The sequence below is a fragment of the Heterodontus francisci genome, chromosome 20 (genome assembly GCF_036365525.1).
Source record: "Heterodontus francisci isolate sHetFra1 chromosome 20, sHetFra1.hap1, whole genome shotgun sequence".
NCBI lineage: Eukaryota > Metazoa > Chordata > Chondrichthyes > Heterodontiformes > Heterodontidae > Heterodontus > Heterodontus francisci.
This window is the reverse complement of record NC_090390.1, coordinates 72,840,196-72,852,881: the sequence shown is the minus strand read 5'-3', so window position 1 is coordinate 72,852,881 and position 12,686 is coordinate 72,840,196. Positions and strand designations below refer to the sequence as shown.

Sequence of the window (12,686 nt, the reverse complement as noted above, 5' to 3'; positions counted from 1 at the left end):
ATAGCGGAGGGGGAAGAGAAGAACTACATCTCCCGTCGTGCTCTGAGCGCAGGCGAGGGTGGGGAAGGGACTGACGCAGGCGCAGTGGGGCCGCTCTGTCGGAGCCGTCCTCCTCGATATATCCTGAGGTAAACAAACTTGGACCGAGAGAGAGTGAGAGGAGGGACGGCTGCTTGTAGATCGCTCGCATCCCCCTTTTTACCTTTCATTTTTATTTTTTTTAATTCTTTTTTTTTAGAAAAATATAAATTCCACCCCTTTACTTTTTATACCTTATGTATATATAATAATTATATATACACGACCAAATATAAATAAAATAATGAACTCAGTACAATCAATCAACATCCAGAGACTGTTAGAAGCAGCCGATTATTTAGAGAGGAGAGATCGAGGTAAAACGGGACGGCGAATAAACAAATCCGATAAATTATTTATTTATAAAAATTCAAATCGCCCGAGTTCCAACTGCCATTAACCGCAGTGGAAGAAGCAGCAAACAAAACCCCACGACGCCTACAAATAGATCGATCTCTCCCTCTATATACATATATATATATATATATATATAATAAAGCTGCGATCGTCAACAATAGCACAAAACAAAAATACCAAACGTGAACTTTGTGTTTTTGTTTTTCTTTCAGAAGCTGAGCACGGATATGCATCGACGTTACCTTGCAAAGTCGAGGGGACGAGGAAGAAAATGAAAACCAAAAAGAATTCGAGCAATAGGTAAAAAAAAAAACCCTCGAATATATTTATTTATAAATACACTTTCAAAACAAAAAAGGTTGTACTGAAGCCGAGGTAAATGAAAGTGAAACGGTTAAGAACGCTGTTTATGTGGTTGCCACTGACTGTACCCGCCATTTTATATGTATTTTTAATTTGTTTTTTTTTTCTCTGAACCGCCGACAGCTCTGATTGGAAAGTCCATCAACTTTTAAAAATATATGTAAGGTTTTCCTCTGCAACATTTTTGTGAGTGTGGGGTGGGTAGTGCAAAGTGTTGGAGGGAAAAGGAAAGTGCAAAGCTAATAATTTTTTTATGGGGAAGGAGAGAGGAGTTCGAGCGCCATCTGTAATCAGCTGATGGTCAGATTTACAGTTTAAAAACATACACACAGGGATATGAAATTAAAAGGGGACACGGAAATATCAATGTGTTTTACACGCCTCGCCTCTCAATTTTATCTCCTGTAATTTTACATGTGGGGATAGTTCATCAGTTTTTAGCCTCCTCCCGAACTGTAATTTTACAGAAAAAAAATCTAAAGTGCATAAATGATTAAAAAACACCAAGAGTGTTAATTATTTCAGCTGTATTTTCTTGCCTGTCAGAGAATGCTATGATCGTTGGGGAAATCGTGCAGGACCAAGGCCTTTCATTTAGTTCTTTACGTATTTTAACTAGTTGCTGTGTGTCCTAATTGAGAAAAATAGACATTTTATGGTTGAAGTAATGGAAATTTGTGAGTAAAGTTTAATGAACTTTCATCATGATGCACAAAATTGCTTAGTTCCCGCTAACATCATTTTTGTTTTATTTAAGTAAGCAGAATTCAAAGAGTGACCTTTAAATAAACATTCAACCTGCTCACCTGTTTAATTTACATTTGTTTACTTTTTGGAAGCCAATGTTTCTTTCTTGATGGTGTAAGGTAGAAACGGCAAGTTTATGACTAGATAATCATTACTATGTGAACATACATGCAAACATACGAATTAAGAGCAGGAGTAGGCCACTCAGCCCTTTGAGCCTGCTCCACCATTCAATAAGTTCATGGCTAAACTGATAACTCCACATTTCCACCTACCCCCGATAACCTTCCACCTCCTTGCTTATCAAGAATCTATCTATCTCTGCCTTAAAAATATTCAAAGACTCTGCTTCCACACCTTTTGAGGAAGAGAATTCCAAAGACTCACGACCCTCAGAGAAAAAAGTTTTCCTCATCTCTTTCTTAAATGGGCGGCCCCTTATTTTTAAACAGTGACCTCTAGTTCTAGATTCTCCCACAAGGGGAAACATCCTTTCCACATCCACCCTGTCAAGACCCCTCAGGAACTCAATCAAGTCGCTCTTACTCTTCTAAATTCCAGCAGATACAAGCCTAGCCTGTTCAATCTTTCCTCGCCCATTCCAGGTATTAGTCCAGTAAACCTTCTCTGCACTGCCTCCAACGCATTTACATCCTTCCTTAAATAAGGAGACCAGTACTTTACACAGTGCTCCAGATGTTGCCCTCTATAGCTGAAGCATAACCTCCCTACTTTTGTATTCAATTCCCCTCGCGATAAACGTTAACATTCTATTAGCTTTCCTAATTACGTGCTGTACCTGCATACTAACCTTTTGTGATTCATGCACTAGGACACCCTGATCCCTCTGCATCTCAGAGCTCTGCAATCTCTCACCATTTAGATTATATGCTTTTTTATTCTTCCTGCCAAAGTGGACAATTTCACATTTTCCCACATTATACTCCATTTGCCAGGTCTTTGCCCACTCACTTAACCTTTCTATATCCCTTTGTAGCCCCCTTGTGTCTGCTTCACAAGTTACTTTCCGACCTATCTTTGTGTCATCAGCAAATTTAGCAACCATATCTTTGGTCCCTTCATCTAAGTCATTTATATAAATTGTAAAAAGTTGAGGCCCCAGCACAGATCCCTGTGGCACACCACTCGTTACATCTTGCCAACCAGAAAATTACCCATTTAACACTACTCTCTGTTTCCTGTTAGCTAGCCAATCTTCTATTCGTGCCAGTATGTTACCCCCTACACCATGAGCTTTTATTTTCTGCAATAACCTTTGATGTGGCACCTTATCAAATGCCTTCTGGAAATCTAACTACAATATATCCACCTGTTCCCCTTTATCCACAGCACATGTAACTTCCTCAAAGAACCCCAATAAATTGGTTAAACAAAATTTCCCTTTCACAAATCCATGTTGACTCTGCCTGATTATCTTGATTTTTTCTAAATGCCCTGCTATAACATCTTTAATAATAGCTTCTAACATTTTCCCTAAGACAGATGTTAAGCTAACTGGCCTGTACTTTCCTGCATTCTGTCTCCCTCCCTTTTTGAATAAAGGAGTTACATTCACTGTTTTTCAATCTAAGGGAACTTTCCCCAAATCTAGGGAATTTTGGAAAATTAAAACTAATGCATCAACTATCTCACTAGCTATATCTTTTAACACCCTAGGATGAAGTCCATCAGGACCCGGGGACTTGTCAGCTCCCAGCTCCACCAATTTATTCAGTACCACTTCCCTGGTGATTGTAATTTTCTTGAGTTCCTCCCTCCCTTCCATTTCCTGACTTACAGCTAATACTGGGATGTTACTTGTATCCTCAATAGTGAAGGCCAATGCAAAATACCTGTTCAGTTCCTTATTATCCATTATTAATTCCCCAAACTGACTTTCTATAGGACAAACGCTCACTTTGTTAACTCTTTTTAAAATATCTATAGAAACTCTTACTATCTATCTTTATATTTCTAGTTAGCTTTCTCTCGTACTCTAATTTTACCTTCCATATCAATTTTTTAGTCATTCTTTGCTGTTTTTTATATTCTGTCCAATCTTCTGACCTCCTCCCATCTTTGCGCAATATAGGCTTTTTCTTTAAGTTTGATACTACCTTTAACTGTTTTAGATAACCATGGATGGCGGGTCCCACCCTTGGAATTTTTCTTTCTCGTTGAAATGTATCTATTCTGTGTATTCTGATGTATCTCCTTAAATATCTGCCACTGCATCTCTATTGACCTATCCCTTAACCTAATTTGCCAGTTCACTTTAGCTAGCTCTGCTTTCATGCCTCATAATTGCCCTTATTTAAGTTTAAAATACTAGTCTTGGACCCACCCTTCTCTCCCTCAAACTGAATGTAAAATTCAATCATATTATGATCGCTGCTACCTCAGGGCACCTTAACTATGAGGTCATTAATTAATCCTATCTCGTTGCACAATACCAGGTCTAGTATAGCCTGCTCTCTGGTTGGCTCCAGAACGTACTGTTCCAAGAAATTATCCCGAAAACGTTCTATGTACTCCTTATCTAGGCTACCTCTACCCATCTGATTTTTCCAGTCTATATGTAGGTTAAAATCCCCCATAATTATCACTGTACCTTTCTGACAAGCTGCCATTATTTCTTCCTTTATATCCCGTCCTACAGTGTGGTTAATGTTGGGTGGCCTGTACACCACTCCAAGTGACTTCTTGGTTTTATGATTTGTCATGTGGTATGTAGATTATTGAAATGTTTTGACTACATGCTCAAGATGAAAGGCAGTATTGCAACTGAAAATAATCTTTTTTTAATTGGAGGTTTTAGTTTTCAAATTGCATTTTATTGCAAACTCTGCTTGATAGTGCATGTCAAGACATGTATGGATAAAATAGGTTGTGGTGTGCCTATTCCCCACCCCCATACCTTCCAGTACATCAGGAAGTGGTAATTTTTCTTGGTGTAAAGTTGATACCAAAACTTGCCGCAGCCAAAATCTACACAATGCATAAACAATCTCACTAGTCAACTTCATCAAATTGTGCCCATTTTCTTGGGGAAGACACTAACTTCTGCAATGGTACAATTCATTGGGGCTAGCACCCCCACCCACCCAACCAACCAACCCCATAGCTTCTGATCCCATATCCTCACAAGAGCACCTCTGTAACATCGTCTGTCTCTGCTCCGCCTCAACTCTGCTGCTGCTCAAACCCTCATCCATGCCATTGTTACCTTTTGGACTCCACTGTTCTCCTGGCTGGCCTCCCACTCCCACCTTGCACCCTCTGTAAATTTGAGCTCATCAAAATCTCTGCTGCCCATTTCCCATCTTGCACCAAGTCCCACTCCCCTATCACCCACGTGCTTCCTGACCTACATTGGTTACAGGTTCCTTCAATGCCTCCAATTTAAAATTCTCATTCTTGTTCAAATCCTTTTATGGCCTCACCCTTTCCTACTCTAACATCTTGTAACTGTGGCTTCATGTGCAACCGCACTCTCTTCAAACCATTTGCTGCTGTACATTTTGTGACTAGGCTGTAAGGTCTGGAATTCCCTCCCTAAAGCTCTTTGCTTCTCCACCTCTCACTCCTCTTTTAAAACTCTCCTTAAACATACCTGTATGACTAGGCTTTTAGTTGCTTCTCTTCACATCTCCGTTTTTAGCTCATTGTTGTTTCATTTTGTCTGCTGTAAAGTGCCTTGGGACATTTTTCTGCATTAAAGGTAGTGTATAAATGCACATTTTTTTCTTGTTAACAAATGTCTGCACATTTCAAAGTGAATAGCAGATGCTATATTGTTGAACTAATAAACTAAAGAATAAAAATAATATTCATTGGCTAACTTAAATCTTCTGCAGAGTAGGTGTGGATTGGCTAGCTGATTTGTTTGTTTACAACAAGGAAGTATTGATGCATAAATTCGACAACATTGCTCTCACTTTACATCTATAAACCAATTTAGCAGAGCAGAAACCTGTGCCCAGTCTACACGTTAGGGCCACAGCTAAATTGACTGAGGCCTGTTTTTGATTGGCCTAACTCAATATTGAAGTAAAGCTCTATTCAATTGAAGCTCTGACTATTATTTCTAGGTCTTGAGCAACCTAACTAGTGATCCTTAAAAGGAAATCTTTCAGAAATTTTTTTTATGGAGTTGGAAGGAGCTGCAGTGCTCCTGACTCCACAAAACAACTGCAGGCCATTGCTAGTCAATCCCCTCCCCACTCTGAATTAACTTGTCGGCTTCAGTGCTGGCAAGCTACATCTGGCCAACTCCTGATTGACTATCATCACTGTCCTGAATTATGATAATGAGGCCCGAGCATGAAGTTCGGGCAGTCCTCTCTATTTTGAAGTATTATTGGTGCATGCTGCCAGAATAGCACCTGGTTTTGAGTGCTAACAAATTTAGATCTATTAATGCATTTATTTAATTCTCAGTCACTTGATGAATTTGAGTAGACTCCTCCTAGTTGCTCAGTAGTTAAATTCACTATTTAGCATAGTAGTGAGTGGTCCAGACCAGGAAGATTCCATGTTCCCGTGGGGCATTGATCTTTTGGAGTGAAAAATTGTTAGCAAAAATTAACATATATTGCTTGTATTGAAATACAATCCTAAAGTTCTACTTTAATCTAATCTTTTTGATTGGTGATAAATTGAACGTATGTTTGTGATGTTCAACCTGTCATCCTCAAATATTAGCCAGTTTGAATATTTGCTGAAAAGATATGTTCATGAATTCATCCTTGTAAGTGAATGTTTCACCTATGTTGTTTAAATAACATGAAGAAACCTATACATTGCCTTGTGTATAATTCCTACACTTCTGCTGCAGATTATGATATTGTGGTCGGTTGTGAGGGGGCACAGTAGCATAGTAGTTATGTTATGGGGCAAGTTAGTAATACTGAGGCCTGGACTAATAATCTGGAGATGTGTTCAAATCCCACCATGGCAGCAGGAAAGTGTAAATGCAGTTAATTAAATAAACCTGGAATAAAAATCTAGTAGCAGTAATGGTGAGAATAAAACTGTCTTAAAAATTCACCTGTTCTGCCGTCCTTACCTGGTCTGACCTATATGCGACTTCAGATCCACAGTGATGTGGCTGACTCTTAACTGCCCTCTGAAGTGGCCTAGCAAGCCACTCAGTTATAGAGGGATGGGCAATAAATGCTGGCGTTGCCAATGATGTCCGCATCCTGTGAATGAATTTTAAAAAGTGGTGGTATGTAGCTAGAAGTCCCCTGCTTGTTTTTTGTTCTTGGAAGCCTTCTTTGATGTTATGCACATTCAGATGCAAGAATGTTTTTAATCTAAGGTTGATCTCTTATTGGCTATTCCTCCTGTAGCCAGGGATTGCTGTCTTTTTCGTATAATTCATGGCAGGACTTTGGAATTCACAGATTTGGTGTTTTGTTTCTATGAATATTTTGTGTTTTTATAAAAAGAAATAACATTATTTGTATTAGGTTAGATTCTTTGTAGAGATAAATATATGGAGATCAACTTCAGCTTCAGAACTCCTAAGGTCCCAAATTCAATCATTGTCATTGCTGAATTGGTTGATTCTAGTTGTGGCAGCCCACTTGGCTTCAGCATCCTTGGTTTAGCGACAGAACAAAACTCAATCAGAATTCCTGCCTACGATTGCTGTCCAGTGGCTTCTGCTGGGAATTCTGCACGTGTATTGTTAGGTGAAGATAGGATCAAGCTCAGCAGAGATGACTCCTGTGATCCAGAAGCCTACTGAGACTCACTGTTTAGGTATAAGAATGGTCACTTGGATAAGATACCAAAGGGCGAGTGGTGTGCACAAATCAGCACCTTCAGGAGAGGAGGGAAGAATATTGAAGGAACAAAAAAAATGCAGGTTAATTAAGTTTAAATGTGGCAAGTTTATTTCTCAATGGTTCTGATAGAGATGTTTTAAAAAGCTTTCAAAATAACTGTTAAATTTCTGTCTTGCAGATCTACACACAATGAATTAGAAAAGAACCGGTAAGTCACTTACACGAGAACTGTCACTCACTTATGTAAGCTGATAATGGCCATGAAGATTTTTTTTGTAAATATATTAAATTGAATGTAATTGTTTTAATTATAAAATTTGAGTCCTGAGACCTGACTCTTCCAACAAAATAAGGAAGGCGGTCAGCAATTTTTTGATATGGGTTTAAGTTTGAGAAAGGCTTTTAGTTTCCCCAACAGAAGAAGCAATGTGTTTGCAAAATGCAAGTAGATGTCTGACCTACTTTAAGCAGAAAATCTGTATGCGGAATACTGGTTGCCTTTTTTTTCCCCTGACATGCTGAACTCTGATTGGGTCACATGGTGGTGTTGTTGCCAAGGTGTCAGGTTACTGAGGCACTGTGAGTGAGTTCTTATGAAGTGGCAAAAAAACCTGAATGGTCACACCATTCCAGAACTGTTATTTACGCTACAGAAACAATCCATCATGCACTTTTCATTGAATTGGTATAAGTAGAATGGTACAGAACATTGTAGTGTTCTGGGGAGCCACATTGACCTCAGAGAAAATTCACAATTTTCCAGCATTTTTATTTTTATTGTTGACTTGCAGTGTGTTGATTCGAACAAGTTAACATTTTATTCCAAATTTTTATGCCCAAGTTGGTGGTTTCTAACACTGAAGGTAGTTTAGCATTAGCGCCAAGCACTCCTAAATTGAAGAGTAACACTCCCTTTATTCTGCTGCAACAGTGTAATATTTTGGAAAAGTATCCCCTCTGACATAAAGCATGATTTACCATTGCTTGTAGCAGCCATCTTCTGGCCTGGCCTCTGAGTGAGATTTTCACTTCATTGCTCATTTTAGGCATTTCCGCATTGAGGACTCTGTTCAGACCTGGGTTGAGACCATCCAGTCATATTTTAGTTTGTACCAATACAACCACAGAAGGAACAGACTTTCATCCAGTTAGTCTGCCTGGGATTTGAACTCTGTCCTGATAGTGAAAAGGCAATGTATTAAGTGACTGCCATCCAATTCTGGCTTTTCTAATTTGGTGAAAAATAACCTGCTGTGTGAATGATCTTTTAATAGTGACTGCATCACTCAGTCCCTTGCAGTGATATTTATTCATATTCTTTATAAGTAAATTCAATGCTTATAAATATTTTGTGGTGAGGATATTTTAGACCATTTAGTTGTATAAAATAAACATTTGGGAAAAGGTTCCATATTTGCATTCTAAATTTTAAATCATGGATCAACCTCTATTTTTCAGAATACTCTTTGTAGTTGGATATTTTCACAGTGATTATATTTTCATGGAGAGTTATTTCTATAAAAATGAGAATATATTCATGTGGAAAGTAACCAGTTTTACATTATAAAAAAGACAGATTTGAGGGGCTGGAGAAAAATTGGTAGATAAATTGTAGCACACATTCTGGAATAAAACATTGAGTTATATATCACATAACACCTGATGAGTGATTTATTTTCTGTAATTCATAGCTGGGGTCTCTCAACTCTGGTTTCACTCCCTCAGTAGCGCCTTTGAAAAGGATCAATTGATAATCTCTGATTTGTTAATTTCACAAAGATTGAGATGAAATCTCGTTACAGAATCTGAGTGGGGCTTTATTCCCGTCCATTAAGGGCAGTTTAAATGTGAATGAGTTATCCACCTGAATTTAAACCTTATTGTAAAACAAAATCAGCAGTTTCTGAGGGAATGTGGATTGAGAAATAAAAAGAATTCCAAAAAAATTATTAGGGCTAATTTTGATTTTCAGTTGTGGTGGAAAATGGGGGCTAGCGGCATAGCCACTCATTCTACACTTTGCTTGGCTTCAGTGGAAAGGGAATTGAGTGGGGTGTATAATGGGAGGCCGATTTGCCAATGCCTGTTTTCCACCACCACCAAAAGTTAAAATAAACCCGAATGAGTATAGCCCTAGTTATTTTATGTTGTTCTACATTGTGGAGAGATGAAATAGTTGGTGGTTAAACATGATTGATACTATATTCTGATGTGTGCTAGGGTCAAGGCTGCATGTGTTTGCACAGTACTACATTCCATCTGGTTCAAGTCTTAAGCCTGGCTCACATATACTGGATATGAATTTTTTCCCCTTACTACTTAAGGGCCATTACAGGCCATTACTTACTACCATTACAGGTGCAAGATCTTTAACCACCAAACTCCCAAATGTTCCACTTGAGCTGGTGCAAAATTTATTATTTGGTTATTATTTATTACATATGTTAATGATTCACACATTAGATGAGGCATTTTCATGACTGCTATAAATTGATGGTCTGGCTGTCTGAGATGCATTTAGTTCAATTCATAGCTGCATTACAGAACTTCACAAATATATTCTCGGTATGCTTTATTGAAAAAAAGAATATTTTTTAACAGCGCTCAATCAAATAAAGTGTTGATGGGTTTCAAAAATAATGACCATACTGAGGTATGGTGCTAATTGCTTATTGTCAACCAACAAAAGGTAGGAAATTGGTAGCCTGGGTACACTTTTTTAAACTGTGAGAACCAGGTAGTAAATGTATAATAAGGAATATCGCAGTATTCAAGTTTCAGACCAGGTTATAATTACCTAACTTTGTTTTAAGTAGCTTATCTCTGCTTTCTTTCTGTATACATGAAAAAATACAGATGGTTGTAAATGTGGATTTATGATTTCAGTAAATTAAAGGTGTCATCATTTGACTATTATAATTATAAAAAATACTGAGAACGTGGGCAGCAACCTTGTCTTCGACTTCTGCCTTTGTCTGTTTCAGACAGGTTGTAAGAAAATAGCCCTGTGCATTAATTTGGAGATTACATGCTCTCCATTTTACCTCTTTACTTAGGGAAGTATCTTCTGCTCTGCTTAACTCTGCTTGGTGCTTTCTTCTCACAGCTTGGTCAAGAACAGGAACCTGTCATGTGGGCTGTCCTCTGTGTGTGCACATATGCCTATCATTGCATAACATAGTAGGGCTGATTTTAACTTTCCCCGATCAGCTCCATTTCTGTAATTTTTAACTCTCCAGTGCTGCGCGAGTCTCATTAATAAATGCAAATTGGGGTCCTATGACACATATGGAACCCCATTGGAATTTTAACTGTCTTCTGAGTGAGGCGGCTACTCTGGCAAGTAAACCTGTTGGGACGTCAGCAAGGCCCACTGAAGCAAGTTTAAAAGAAAACAATTCTTATTGGGGCCTGGAGGAACAGGAGTGCATTTCTGAACTCCGCAAGGCCTCTGCTGTCCCAGGTTCCTCAAATCCCTCCCATGCAAGTCACAAGACCCAGCAAATGTCCCTCTTCCTAGACTTGCCTTTCTGCCAACTGACTTCGTCCGATATTGGCAGGTGGCCTGCTAGTCACCTGATTTTCCTTCCTCCCTGCCACCAGTTGCTGCTTTCCTCTGGAAGCGACTGAGTGGCCAATCAGCGGGATTTAAATAAGGCACAGCAGTTAAAGTCTGCTGAGTCCTAAGGCTGAATTTTCGAAGGGCTGGCGAGGCAGGTCCGGAGACAAGTGAGCTCACAATTTCCCACTACTAGCCGGCGTGTTGGTCTGCCGACATGCTCCTGCCTCCATGGAATTCTCACGGAGGCTGCGACATGGGCGTGAAGTCTTCCCGCTCGCCAGTGGCGGGTAGTCAATTAGGCCAATTAAATTGCCCATTGAGGGAAATTATCAAAAGCCGGCTGGAATTCCTCCCCCCCTCCCCACAATGGCAGGCTGGCAGCTGTGGCTGCTTTTTATTTTTCATGTTTGAAAACTTCTTCAGAGTGTGCTTGACATGTCTTCTTGTCTTCCTACCTATATTGACAGCTCCCACCTCTGACAGTGGGTCTGCTGATCTTTCAGTGCTGGAGTGCCTCCTACTGCCCTCCAGGCTCAGAGCCTGCCCTCTGTCCTTAGTTGAATGGGGCACCCAGATGTAGCCACTTAATTGGCCACCTCCTTGAAAACCACCTTCTGGGTCCTGGTGCTGGCATGTGTGGGTTCCTGTTCCCCTATCACTCCTGTGCTCACTGACCTACATTAGCTCCTGGTCAAGCTGCATCTAGATTTTAAAATTCTCATCATTGTTTTTAAATCCCTCCGTGGCTTTGTCCCTCCCTATCTCTGTAATCTCATCCAGCCTCACAGCCCTCTGACATAGCTGGGCTTTTCTAATTCTGGCCTCTTGAACATCCCTGATTTTAATTGCTGCACCATTGGTGGGCATGCCTTCAGTCGCCTAGGCACTGAGCTCTGCAATTCCCTCCCTACACCTCTCCACGTCTCTACCTCACTTTCCTCCTTAAAGACACTCCTTTAAACCTACCTCCTTGGCTAAGCTTTTGTTCAGCAGACCCAGTATCTCCTTATGTGGCTCAGTGTCATATTTTGTTTTATAATGCTGCTCAGGAGCACCTTGGGATGTTTTGTTATGTTAAAGGTGTTATATAAATATAAGCTGTTGTTATATGTCCCCAACTTGCACTCCAGGATGGAATTGCTGTCCATTACCGCTGGGAGTTAAAATCAGTTCTAGTAAATTTGAGAAAAAATACATTGAACTATTTGTGGGTGCAATATAATCCAATTATACTGAAATTTATGTGTGACTTCCAGATATTGGAGAAATGGAGATAAAGCAATCTTGCTTAGTTTCTTCCAAAAATACTTTTTATATTTCTGGTTGACAATTGGACTGGTGGTCCTAGGGATCGGCATAGATTGAGAAGGTCAAGTACTCCAAAGGGGACAATGGACACAACATTGCTGGGAGAGAAAATAATAAATTTTTGGGGATCAACTTTAATGTTGGCTGCAAACAGGAAGAATCAGACCGTGAAGTAAGATAACAAGCAGTCTTTCTGAGAAAAACAAGTCTCACTCCTTTTTCTTGTTGGTTCTGAAGAGATGTTGGAAACTCCTGTCCACATCAGGTGACTGCTTTATTAGCATACACAAAAGAATGTGAAGATGGACAATCCATTTTTTGACTGGTGTAATCCTGGATGCAAAGTCTCCTGCATACCAAGGAAACCTGTCAGGGTGTTTGGAACAGACTGTCAAGTGGGAAGGCTTTAAAAGGCCAAAGAATTGATGTGCTTTGAGGCCTTTTCTGATCCTTTGGCAGTTTCTTTTGATTTTATT

The 12,686-nt window shown here is 39.5% G+C and overlaps 1 protein-coding gene across 1 annotated transcript in view; it reads left to right on the top strand.

The window, feature by feature from the left end:
• The first annotated feature begins 138 nt into the window (after positions 1-138).
• mxi1 (max interactor 1, dimerization protein) overlaps positions 139-12,686 on the top strand; it is a 76,679-nt gene continuing 64,131 nt past the window's right edge. Inside the window, exons 1-3 of the mRNA XM_068053023.1 lie at positions 139-395; positions 648-735; positions 7,519-7,548. Of these exons, the coding sequence (XP_067909124.1) occupies positions 323-395; positions 648-735; positions 7,519-7,548 (191 nt within the window). The 5' untranslated portion in view covers positions 139-322. The remainder of the gene's footprint in view (positions 396-647; positions 736-7,518; positions 7,549-12,686) is intronic.